The sequence below is a fragment of the Eleutherodactylus coqui genome, chromosome 1, assembly GCF_035609145.1.
Source record: "Eleutherodactylus coqui strain aEleCoq1 chromosome 1, aEleCoq1.hap1, whole genome shotgun sequence".
Classification (NCBI taxonomy): domain Eukaryota; kingdom Metazoa; phylum Chordata; class Amphibia; order Anura; family Eleutherodactylidae; genus Eleutherodactylus; species Eleutherodactylus coqui.
Genome location: NC_089837.1, coordinates 121,411,590 through 121,425,225, shown reverse-complemented (window position 1 = coordinate 121,425,225; position 13,636 = coordinate 121,411,590). Strand labels below are relative to the sequence as shown.

Below are 13,636 nucleotides of genomic sequence, written 5' to 3'. Positions count from 1 at the left end.
GGGTGCTTGCAAGACCAGTACTCAAGTCAGTCAGTCTCCTCAGGGTAGGGGGTACAGTAACCACGCAGTGAAAAGGACAGAGAGCACTGTACCCATGTTCTTGAGATCAACAGGGGGGGGTCTCAGCAGTGAGGCCCCCACAAATCAATAAGTTATTCCCCAACCTGTGGATAGTGGAGAACTTGCAATTGTGGTACAAATCCTTTAAAGGTAACACACACACACACACACACACACACACTAACACACACTAACACACACTAACACACGACATTTTGGTCCAGAGGATCTTTATAACATATTTGATAGCCATGGGAAAAAAGGATTTGTGGCTGAATAGTGTCAATACGGAGCACTGGATTAGAGAACATGCAACCACAGTGGCTATAATGCAAATGATCAACATATGCCAGAAGAAAACAAATTAGCCTTACCTTAATGTCAAAGTTGCAGTCCAGTCTGCGGATAAGTACTATATAAACACTGGAGGTGTTGTCTTTCTGCATCGGTGGGGGAGCGATGGGTTCACAAGCATTTTCTGGCTTGGACGTCACCAAAAACCCCTGAAAAATATGAAACCAAGACAGAGTACAACACAAAATCAAAAAACATACCATCAATATTTCTCAACCAGTGAAGACCTATTCTATTATACTTGGTCTTTTCTTGCAATTCCTTACTAATCAAGGTTACTGCTTGTGGTCAATGGATAGACGATAAAACCTGCTGTTGTCAATGTAGCGATCTCGACATGACCAGGCCAGAGAGTTTAAGCCCATTTAAAATAATTGAAGGGTTTCCAGCCAATGACAACAAGCAGGGATCCTATGCAGAACTTTTTTTTTTTTTTTAAATCTCATTTTTATTTGTATGCCAAAAATGGAAATCCCAGTATACAAATATATAATGGATGCATGCTGCATAGAATTACGATCAGAGTTATGTAAGAGATGAGCATTCACAATTAGTGTCTTTTGCATAGCTTTATTCAGTTTCTTCCCCCATACCAGCAGAGCTCAGACAAGGCAAATGTAGTATTTGAATGCGGTAATATGCATATCAAAGCGTAAACCTCCAGTCCTGAAACCTAGAAGGTGTCCCTGGATGTTCGGCTGCTGTCACAGACATGAAGTAGCTTTGAAAACCTCAATATATGACGCACAAGAGCTGATCTAGGGAACTACGGCTTATGAGAAAGGTGCAGACATAGAAGATTGACAGCACAAAAAGGGCACATGGTCAATCTAGTCTTATATTATATTATTGCCTTAATTCTCTCTTAGGATAGATCTATTTAATCCCAGACATGCCGGACTTTATTTATTGTTGATTTTCCTAACCACATCTGCTGGAAGTCTGTTCCAAGTCTCTACTACTCTTTTAGTGAAATAAGATTTCCTGCTGTTACTTCTGAATACCCCCCCCCCCCCCTTTCAAGTAATCTCAGGTTTTGCCCCCTTGTTCTGTTTAGCTTCCTAATACTATTCTCTCCTGAACCCCAATTAATGCCATTACCATGTGTAAAGGTTTGAGTTGTGTCCCTTCTCTCCTCCAAGCTGTATAAATTAAGTTCTTTAACCCCTTCATGACATGGCCTATTTTGGCGTTGAGGACCAAGCGATTTTTTGGTATTTTTCCATCTCCATTTTTCAAAAGCCATAACTTTTTTTATTTTTCCGTGGACACGGCCGTATAAGGGCTTGTTTTTTGCGTGGCGAACTGTAGTTTTTATCGATGCCAATTTTGGGTACATAGACTATATTGTAAAAATTTTTTTTTTTTTTTTAATGATAGCAGAGAGAGAAAACGCATCAATTCTGCCATAGATTTTTTTATTTTTTTTTTTTACACCGTTAATCATGCAGCATAAATGAGACTTTCCATTTTTCTGCAGACCGGTACGGTTACAATAATACCAAAATTCTAACATTTTTTTTAGGTTTTCCCACTTTTCTGCAATAAAAACCCTTTTTTTTGAAAATCTTTTTTCTATTCTCAATTACTGCATTCAAAGTCACGTAACTTTTTTATTTTTTGATGTACAGAGCTCTATGAGGGCTTATTTTTTGCGAGACGAGCTGTAGATTTTATTGGTACCATTTTGGCGTACATACGACTTTTTTGATCACTTTTATTGCGTTTTTAGTGAGGCAAAATGCTAAAAATGAGCATTTTGCCTCAGTTTTTTAGCTTTTTTTTTAGCGTTTTTTTCGGTGCACAGTCAAAAGCATGTGCAACTTATTGTACGCATCGTTACGGACGCGACAATACCAAATATGTGGGGTTTTATTTTTTTTTTACCTTTTTTTATGCTAATCTGAGAAAAAGCATAAAAAATTGTTTTTTTACTCTTTTTTTTTTACTTTTTTTTAATTCATTTTTTAAATCTCTCTTTTTTTTACACTGTTTGTGTCCCTCTGAGGGACTTTAATCACTGCCCTGATGATCGCTGTCATAAGGCATGGCAGAGCTACTGCTCTCCCATGCCTTATCGCTCATACAGCGATCTCAGGCATAGGCAATACAGGACGCCAGTGTCTGGCATCCTGTTGCCATGATGACAGGCCGGGCTCTCGCGATGACATCGCGAGTTCCGGCCGGAGACACAGAGGGAGCCGCGCTCCCGCTGTGAACTCTTTCCCTGCCGCGATCTACTTAGATCGCGGCAGGGAAGGGGTTAACAGTGACGGGCGCATCTCTGATGCCCCCCCGCTGTTGCAGCGAGACGCCGGCTGTGACTGACAGCCGGCTCCCACTGCGGGATAGCGCTGGATCACATATGATCCAGCGCTATCTCCAGGACGTAAGTTTACGCCCTGTTGCGGGAAGTACCCCGCTCCCAGGACGTAAACTTACGCCCTGCAGCGGGAATGGGTTAAAGGGAATCTGTCACCATGTTGTTGCAGCCCTCACTGAGTACCATAAGTTAGTACCAGTCACACCGATTGCAGGGATCTGTCTGCTGTGTAGATCTGTGCAGTAGTTTAGGAGAAACTTGCATTTTATTAGTAGCAGCCAGACACAGAATTAGTCCTGCATATTCATGACCTGTAGCCTAGCCACACCCACCTCACCCTCCAGCCAATGATTGACAGCTCTCTCTCTATGCACAGTAATAAGCAGACAGCAGTCAATCATTGGCTGGAGGGGCTGGTGGGTGTAGCTAGCCTGCAGCCTATGAATATACAGGACTACTTTAAGTAGTCATTAATGCAGGTGCTGCTAATGATAAAAGGTAGGTTTCTCACAAATTACTGTACAGATATACACAGCAAACATATCACTGAAATCGGTGTGCCTGACCCCAACTTGTGCTGCCCTCAGCTAGGGTGCAAAAAAGATAATTAATGATAGTATCTCCTCAAGTCTTCCCTGGTAAGTTTTGTTTTCAAGACCTTCCACCATTTTTGTAGCCTGTGCTGGCTCTATTTAATCAATGTCTTTCTGTAGATGAGGGCTCCAGAACTGAACACTGTATTCCTGATGTGGCATCACCAGAGCTCTATCCAGCGGGATCACAATCTCTCTCTTTCTACTGGTTTTACCTCTAGTTATGCAGCTGAGAATCCCCCTTGCTTTTTTCGCTACCTGATCGCAATGTGGGCTCATTTTGAGGCGGTCAGAAATCAAAACCCCTAAATCCTCTTCGAAGTCCTGGATAACACAGAACAGCCAATACTTTACTCAATCTTAAGATTCCCCCTTTCCAAGTGCATTACTGTGACCCTTTATCCAATAAGGCTATCTTTTTCTCCATATCCAAGAGCTTTTTATGTGTAAATGTACCAAAGTCTTTACTGAAATCCAGATAGGTGATGTGATGGGTGGGAGAGCATTGTACATCAGAGTTCCCCAAGCTATGGGATGCAGGGAAAATACAACTCCCAACATGCCAGCAACCTTCAACTCTTAGGGCATCCTGAAATGATTTTCACACAGCTAGACAGTGACAGGGTATGGGAACACAGATTACATTATCTGAGAGGGTAGTGCTACACAAAATCTATATCGTTTTTTTGCATTTAAAAAAAAAAAAGGGAAAAAATAAGGAGCTTCGTTTGTCAAGTAACTAATGAGAGCTTTAAACGACTTGTTCAGTGGAGCATGTTACAGCGCACTGAGGAATAGCTCCGTTAAGAAGAGCACAGCACCATCTAGTGGACATATAGGCCAACCCCTGCATTGGAGCCACTACATATTACAGTTTATAAATCTAGATCAAGGGCCGTCTCACAAAGATGGACTCTCCAGCAAAACGATTTGCATTGTCTAAAGCTCTATTGACAGCAATGGAGGCAACAAAGCTCTGCCAGATCTGTTGCATGATGAACATCAGTAACACCCAACTGATCTAAAACTATGTAATATATGGACAAGCTGCATCCATAAAAGCTGAAACCACTTCTACACAGCAGCTCTTCATTTTGGTTCAGAGGGGGGTCCGGAGCAGGAAACCCCCTGAAACATCTATATTGCATGTTATCAGGGATGGACTATGTGGAAGGGGGCGGGGATTAAATGTGACTATAATAAATATATATTTTAAATTTGAGGGCCGAGGAAAGCATGATGTAGATAGAACGCCAAGAGAAAAAAAAATAAAAAAAGTTAAAGAGGACCTAACACATTATAAAATCAGCATAGCTCTGCAGCCGTGGTCCCACTGACACTGTGCCTGTTTTTTCTCCTACACTCACCTCCCTGGTCTTTGGTCCAGCTACTGGCGTTCTCAAAATCGCTCAAGTGTGAAAAAGGCTACAAAATCATTGCTACATAACGCATGTATTGCAGCCAATGGTTTCCAATGGGTTCTTTCAGGCTACAAAACATCGCTCATGTGAAAGAACCCATTGGAAACCATGGGCTGCAATACATGCGTTATGTAGCAATGATTTTGTAGCGAGATTTGTAGTCCGTGTGAACGAGGCCTTAAGGCGGAAGTTACAGTGAGCCCAGCTGACAGGTTTACAGTGCCAGGAAACAGACCCAATAAGAGCCTGTTCGGACAAAGGGGAGCAACTCTAAAAAACCCATCAGAAAAGCAGCCATAGAATTAGCAGGGATTGAGGCTGTGTGTCATATCCTCTTAAGGAGATATATATATATATATATATACACACATACATATATATATACATACATATATATATACATACACACATATATACACATATACACACATACACAGGCGGGTGCGTGTATTTGGCCCATAAGCGCACTCAAAATGTGTGATTTTCAGGTTTCAAACAATGCATTTTCACAAAAAAAAAAAGTGTGATATACACAGCTGTATAATGATTTTTTTTCATGTGCGTTTTAAAAAACAAACAAAAATTTTTTTTAAATTGCAAAGATGGGGGGAAAAATGCATCACACCAACATGCAAATTGCATGGAATGTGAGTGCAATGTGATTTTTTTTCTCAAGCTCCCATAGGAAAGCTAGAGAGATTCTTATAGTGGAATCGCCCAAAATTAGGACATGCTGTGATTTTTCAATCTTGCATGATCTGTGTGAGGAGAAAAATTTAAAAAATGGATCATGTCAATTACCTGATTGAAATCAATGATTCTTTTCTAGAGTTGAGCGAACATACTCTGCCGAGCTTGATGCTCGTTCGAGTATTAGCGAACTCGATGGTGCTCATTACTCGAACGAGCATCAAGCCGTGTTGGACCCCACCACAGTTTTTGGCTCCTCCCCGCCGTGACGTGCCTGTTTTGGCCCTTCCCCACTGCGCGTCGAGGGGGAGAAGGGAGAAGGAAGAGAACGAACCAATAAATAAAAAAATTTTAAAAAAATTTAAAAAAAGCTCAGCCCCCGGCGTCCCACATACAAAAATGCTCGAGTCTCCCATTGTAGTCAATGGGGTTCGTTACGCGAGTAGAGCTCTCGAATTTTACGAAAAGCTCGACTCAAATAACGCGGACCCGAGCACTTGGGTGCTCGCTCATCTCTATTCTTTTCCCGTCCAAGTTCCATCCTTCTAGCAATCCATAAGACTCATGCAGAAAATCATTTGTGTGCATACACTTTAAACAACTAGGATTTAAACCATTTTTTTTTCTTTTAACACCTTAAAAAATAAGTGTTCTAAAATCCGGCAAGACGCGGGGTAGAGCACTCTGTACAAGTGTTTATAAAGCAGCTTTTCATGCACACTGCCAGTCAGATGTCCTACACAGAGGCAGCTGATACTCTTTATAGAGCGGCACGCTGACTACATCTGACTGACTGCATCTTGTTAACATGTTGTATGTAGAATCTGTATAGTGGTACCAGACAGTCTGCTTCTGTTCCATTAGGCTTCCATTTATTTTATTCTATGGCTCAGTACGATTACTACGATACCAAATCTAAGTAGTTTTTTTTTGCTGTACTATTTATATATTTTTTCACAGTTATTTAATTTTTTAGAAGTATTTTCTGCTGCCAGTCTTTGACAGTCATAACCGTTTTGTTTCACTTCATTGTCAACATAGATGTGCGAGGGCTCATTTTTTGCGTGATGTCCTGTAGTTTCCGTTGGTACCATACTGGAGTACATACAACTCTGATTGCTTTTTTATTACATTTTTTCATGGAAACAAGTTGACCAAAAAATTCTGTGCAATTCTGGCATGCTTTATTTTTCTGACGACATTCACCATGCGGAGTAAATAACGCAATACTAAATAACGTAAGGCACGGCTTGATAGGCATTCTGCTATGACAGTCCTGGGGCCTTTCAGAAGGCCTCCGGCTGCCATGACACCCACATGGCAACCCAAGATTTCATCGCAGGGGGTCGTACGGGACCTCGAAAAAACATCGGTTTGGGGGATTTAAATGCCGCTGTCCGAATTGAGGTCGGCATTTAAAGAGAAAAAAAAGCTCTGATGAGCTGCGCGGCTTATCGGAGCCGTTGCGGGCGGGTGTCAGCTGTAAGAAAACAGCCAGCAGCAGCGATGAATGGAGCGAGATCAGTCAATGGTCACTATTGGCAGTGTGAAGACATAGATCATGCTGTGCTAGTACTAATGCAGTTCTAGTAGTCCACTGACCCAAAACTCTTGGCCCAACTAGCAACCTCATTATCACTTCACAGGGCTCCACTGGAGTCTCCTTCCTAGATTCTGTCCAAATGCAGAGTACAGTACTTAGTTTTAGTGTCATTGAATACTTTGTGACAGGAGGCTGATCACATTGCAATCTTAATTTAACAGAAAGGATGAGTGTTCAGTTTAGCCAATATGGGCACCAATGCGACATGAATACATGTATGGCAGATGTAAAACCTCACAGCCTTTAGTAATAAGTACTGCAGAAAGTAATCAACATTTACTAAATTCTGTCTAAATAACTGATGTATTATTAAACATACTAACAGCATACAGATGGGATCATCTTCACCTTTGAAAATCCAAAGGCAATGAGTAAATCCTCCATTCACCCCAATTTGACAGATTGTAGAAACAGATCCCATCTGTGCACATTAAATGTACCCAATAGATGATGGGAACGCATCCCTGTAATGAACAGCTAGATACATCCAATCATTTTATGGTACACATGTACAAAACCTCCAAAAAAAAAAACAAAAAAAAAACATTCCACAACATAATGCAGAACACGGGGGATTGATCACATACACTAGCCTAACCCAAAAGTAATTGGACGTCTGAGCAAGAATTAAAAAGTAGTAGTCATTGGCGCATGTTATTGGATCTTCTCTGAGGCATACTTTTTACTAACCACTGATACACTTCAGCTGGTACTTCCCTCCATTCATGCTGTAAATGTCTATCAAGGTCTCTGATAAAAATACATTGGCCAATCTACAAATGATGCAAGGACTGTGGTAACTGGACAGTTGAGTTCTAGAAGAATGTTCTATGGAGTAACAAAATATGCTACTCCATCTTCAAATCAGATGGATGCACCTGGCTGTAGAGGATGCCTGGGAAAAGTCTTTTACCTAAGCGTGTTGTGCCAACAGTTAAGTGCGGCAGAGGTTCTGTTTAGGGCTGGGGATGTTTTACGTAGTATGGTCGCAGTTCGTTGGTAGTATTGGCAAGAATTATGAACGAGGTGATGTAGCCCGTCATTCTAGAAGATGTGTTGCTGACAATATGGCAATAGTCTGGGAATGTCTTGTTGGAAGCATTACTGACCACGTGCCTTGTCACAAATACAACACTGTTTGCCATTGGTTTGAGAATATGAATTTTCCATGATTGGACTGATCTGCATAGAATCCTGACCTGAACCCTATTGAACATCTTTGGGACAAACTGGAACATCTGGTCAGGAAATATGAACAGCATCCATCTTCTTTGAGAGAATTTGCAGGATGAATGGAGGGAAATACCAGCTGACATGTATCAGACGTTAGTAGAAAGTATGCCATGAAGACCCTTCATTAGGGCCAAAAGAGGCCCCACTAAGTATTAGGTGTCCAATTATTTTCATCAGGATAGTGTATTCTTTTTTTTAATAATTGAAAATTGTGTACAAAAATTAAAACCAGATAACATGAAAGCAAAAAACACGATTTAGAGCATGAGACCCATTATTGAACTTGATCTCTGCATACCTTTAAGCCATCACTGGGAAGTCTATAGCCAAACCGTGCAGGAAGGTCTTCAAATGACTTCGACACATTGTCGGCTGAGTGCTAAAAAACAAAAAGAACAAAAACTAATGTTTTTCCATATAGTGGCACACTGAAAATAGAGAATAAAATAGTACATTTTATACAAAATATCGTTGCCTAGTAAGACATTCTATTAATCCAACACTTCTTTCCAGCAGTGTAAGGGCTCATCCACTTGGTCAAGCAATGTGGCAGAGGGATCTGCTATTCTTTTAGAGGAGAACACCTCCATAATACATTATTAGACACGCCACCTATATGACAAGAAACACTTACTGCTATAATGTCTGCATTTACAGGCAGAAGGTAGGCGATGGCGAAGACATGAACTGTCCACAGACTGACTCTTTTCACAGACAAGACGCACATTTTCAAGATCTCCATTTTGACGTCCACAACCTGAAAATAAAAGCAGAGCAGATCAGCATTGTGGTAAGTAATTCTGCATTCAGTCTACATACTGCAGCAGCACATGCTGGATCTTCCAGGTCAGTCCACTCCTTCTGGCTGTTACTTTTCACTGCCCTTAAAAGGTTTCATTCCACTGTAAATGTGGAAAAACAAACTTTGAATAATAGATTCTTTTTTGCAACATTTTGCAACTATGTTGATCATATAAAGATATCCCAGCTCACCTGTTACTGCTAATTCAGCAAATGCATACAGGGCAGCATCAAATTCATATGGAAAGCAGAAAATCCAACATACAGCCTGTATATCAGAAGCTTCAAACTTTATTGATCTGTACGCTATAAATCATGAGGGGAACTGGAACTGGTTTGGGAACTACAGTGTAATAATAAATCACATATTACGAAGACAATGACATCTTGCCTATCTTTCTACGGCCAATAGTTTCATAAATACAAATTATCAAGAGTTATGGTTCTTGGTGACCTTTGGAAAATTGGCCTCCCTGTATTTCTTGACTTGACAGATCTGAAAATTGAGTTTTTCTTAATTTACATTCTAGTAACGAACAAATGTGCAAGGCTTCATTAAAGGGGTTGTCTCGCGCCGAAATGGGTTTTGCTTTTCCATAGGCCCCCCGTTCGGCGCAGGACAACCCCAAAGGATGTGTTAAAAAAAATAAATTTTTTTATTACTTACCCGAATCCCCACTCTGCGACGTCTTCCTTCTTCTTCCTTCACCAAGATGGCCGCCGGGATCTTCACCCACGATGCACTGCGGGTCTTCTCCCATGGTGCACCATGGGCTCTGTGCGGTCCATTGCCGATTCCAGCCTCCTGATTGGCTGGAATTGGCACACGTGACGGGGCGGAGCTACAAGGACCAGCTCTCCGGCACGAGCGGCCCCATTCACCAGGAAGAAGACCGCACAGCGCAAGCGCGTCTAAAAAAGCAAGAAGACATCAGAATTAGACGGATCCATGGCGACGGGGACGCTAGCAACGGAGCAGGTAAGTGAATAATTTCTGTATGGCTCATATTTAATGCACGATGTATATTACAAAGTGCATTAATATGGCCATACAGAAGTGCTTAACCCCACTTGCTGCCGCGAGACAACCCCTTTAAAGGAAAAAACAAAAAGGGGGAGATGGCCAGGCATTAGCCCTTAGGCGATTTGTCCTGAAATGACCCATGAGCAGAAATGGCACCTCTTATGACTTAGGACCTACGGAGGTATAAAAATGCATGCATGATTGATGCCTTTTTTTGCTCATGATGGTGTGTAACAGACACATCCAATAAAGTTTGTGGAGATTCTATTATATGGCCTGCATGTCGGATAATCTTCTTTCCATTAGCTAGGCTGGCTTGAGTCTCTAAAAGAGAGAGCGTACCAAAGACTATGGCACGCTATGTAGTCCACTCAATGTATGCATGCTTCAAGTAGTCCGCCAGATGCAGTCACTGGGAACTTTGACATTGCACAACTTGGGAGCAGCAGGGAAGGCAAATAGAAGACTCCCATCACTGGGTTCAATCTGTAAGCCCATATGTTCATCGTATGCGGTTCACAGCAGACTCCCATAGACCATGATAACACCTAGAATGTGACTGTACTATGCACAACATCAAGGCAATAGTTTTATCTATGAGACTTGTTGTATTATTAGGATGCTATAAGGCAAAAAGAAGGAGAGGGGGAAGGGAAAAAAAGCAGAGGCTACCCACTTCCAGTTTTGATAATTAAAAAGAGGAAGAGGTTTAAAAAAAAAAAAAAAAAAAAAAAAAAAAAGAAGAGGAGGAGGAAGACGCCCGCTTTTGGCTTACCAATACCAATGCAAAGTGCTGACATGTCATGTGAAAATGGCTTTATGTCCTAAGCTTCATTTTATACACAGGCTACCATTCATTGGCATCTAAGGCTCCTGTCCACGGGCGTTTTTTCATTGCATTCCCCGCGGCGATAATCCAGCCACGGGGGAAAGCAGTGCATGCTTTCCATAGCGTTGCTATGGAAAGCGCAGCCCCCTGTCCACGAGCGGAGAATCATAGCGATTCGCGGCGGTGAGCCCATCTGTCAGATAAGGCTCCGTGGTGAGCCTAGGACTTCCACCCACGTGGGTTTTTTTTTTTGTTTTTTTTTAACTCTGTGATATCACTGCGTTTTTTTCAATGAGACTTTCTAATATTAAAAACCGCATTGCACAAAAATCGCAAGTTTGTGCTTTTGCGATTTTCGTGCGATGCGATTTTAACATTAGAAAGTCCCATTGAAAAAAAAAAAGCTGCGATATCACAACGTTAAAACACTAGTAGGTAGAAGCCCTAATACTGTTGTGGTACATGTCCAACTCCCAGAAGACTGACATGGGTGGTAAAGAGACCTGTAACTTTTCTGTACAATTTAGGAGCACTCGGTTCCATTGCCTTAGAGCTGTAATAATGGTAATATTGGTTTGTCATCCATCTTTCTCAGCAACAAACATAATTTAGTGATGGATAACCATTTGTTCCAAAGGCAAATGCTCATTAAGCATCTCCATCTGTCCTGTAATTAAATGCTAACTTATTAATGAAACATGAAGCCAGCATTCACTGCAGTTAGGATATAGGATGCTGGTTAGCAAAATCAATTCTCAGCTTTGAAGAAAAGGTGTGCCCCGTTGATGGCTTCTAGCCAGGACCATGCCAATGAATCATATATAGAGAAAGGGACTTTATTTGTATAGCGCCAACTTATTCAGCAGCGCCTTCAAGTTTTTTTTTTTATCCCCCAGCAAGCTGGTTACTCATTTTAACAACCTTGGAAGGATAGAAGGCTAAGTGAACCTTGAGCTACCTGAACCAGGTGGAGATTGAACTTGCAACCTTCAGGTCGTGAGCGAGAGCTTAGGACTGCATATTGCTGCCTTAACACTCTGCGCAACACGACATATACCCCTACTAGCAGTCTTATAATTTAATTATCGATATATATAACATTATATTGATATATAATATGATATCATATATCAATATAATATATCATCAAAGAAAATCAGTCACCATGAGAGCCCCCTGAAAGACTGTAATGTGTGGATAGCCAAAGAGAAAGAAATGAAATCCATGTAATCCTCTTAACTCACTTTCACTCCCCCATAGTAAGCCTGCGAACAGCCCATCCTCTGCACATTGTAATGCATCCCCTGGATGCATATATCTATATTACACTCAAGCTCAGTACTATGGAGCAATTCCAGCAACCTGATTGGTTCCAATTCAGAATTCCAGCAACCTGAGTAGTTGTTCGGGTTCTCTGATTCAACCCGATTGGTTGTTAGTGCCGAGCTTGAGTGTAATATAGATATATGCCCCCTGGACTCCTAGTTGCTTTACCAATCAGAATCAGATGTTCGCATCACTTCCTGTTCCCAACACCCCGGCAATCAGCAGATTTTCTGATGAAACAGCTCCTTTAATGAATTTATTTTTTTCCTTAAAACAGGAAAAGGACTATCAATCAAGACAAGGCAGGCAGAAGCCGAACGGTGATCCCTTCTCATGCCCGGTTTATTTTACTTTTTTCATTTTTTTTAATAGACACAACATGCTGTGGGAAACGCCAGAGCACTTTAGAGAAAAAAAGTAGCTCTCTGTAATGAGCCTGTCGGTATTTCTTGCTCCCTGGCTTGGATAGCATGAATTTGATAGGTTCCCTTTAAGCCGAGTAGATGAGAACGACTCCCCCACCAGCTGTGCCAGCTTTATGTCACAGATAGGGCTTTACAAGGTCAGTTCAGCTGAAAGCAAAAAGACTAGGATTTCTGATTTATCTATGTGAAAGACTCCCTGGCATTAGCAAGGGTTATGTAATTGCTCAATCAGCTGTTATTTTCCTTCTCTGTACTGAAGGCCTCATTACCAAGAAGTTCTGAATTTGTTTTTCATCTCGAAGCATTAAAAAGGCAGCTTTTGTCCACTTCTAGCCTGCAGACCCGAGTATTTATTACACTTTCTCGCTGCTTCTGCCATGCTTTTCGCAAAAACATCACGTCAGCCAATCAGAGATCTCTGTATAAACTACTATTCAGCTCTTTAGATTTTGGTATATGCTTATTAAAGTCCTCAGATTGGAGGATCATCACAGGTTGTGTCAGGAAGAGGGTCTGTAAACCCTCTTATTAACCAAAGGTATACTCCAAAACTCCAACTGAGTGCAGAATAAAATATTAAGAAAATAGAAGTTAAAATTCCTCACTAAACACAAAATAAAGATGCAAATAAAAAAAAACAAAAAAAACACGTGTCTATAACCGAACGGCCGCCAAACACAACAGGCGAGTCCATAAACATTAAATTCCACTGTTCTCATGTAGCAAGTTAATTTTTAGATAGAGAAATTGAGAAAATCGTTTTCTACCCCCAATGTTATCTGCACTTCTCTGTATGTGATTTCACACTGTGGCACACAGAGGGATATCCTACTGATTATCTGCCGTCATCTCCTTTAGATGCAATACTATAGAGCCATTCTTAGGCTGGATTCAGATGAACATATATCGCCTCATCTGCAGGGTGGGGGGGGGGGGGAATGGAAGAGCCAGGAG

At 41.3% G+C, this 13,636-nt stretch overlaps 1 protein-coding gene across 1 annotated transcript in view; it reads right to left on the bottom strand.

The window, feature by feature from the left end:
* RNF13 (ring finger protein 13) overlaps nucleotides 1-13,636 on the bottom strand; it is a 53,708-nt gene that overhangs the window by 22,049 nt on the left and 18,023 nt on the right. The window contains exons 2-4 of the mRNA XM_066599634.1: nucleotides 8,912-9,034; nucleotides 8,576-8,656; nucleotides 435-563 (exon numbers count right to left, since the gene is read on the bottom strand). Coding sequence (XP_066455731.1) covers nucleotides 435-563; nucleotides 8,576-8,656; nucleotides 8,912-9,019 — 318 coding nt within the window. The 5' untranslated portion in view covers nucleotides 9,020-9,034. The remainder of the gene's footprint in view (nucleotides 1-434; nucleotides 564-8,575; nucleotides 8,657-8,911; nucleotides 9,035-13,636) is intronic.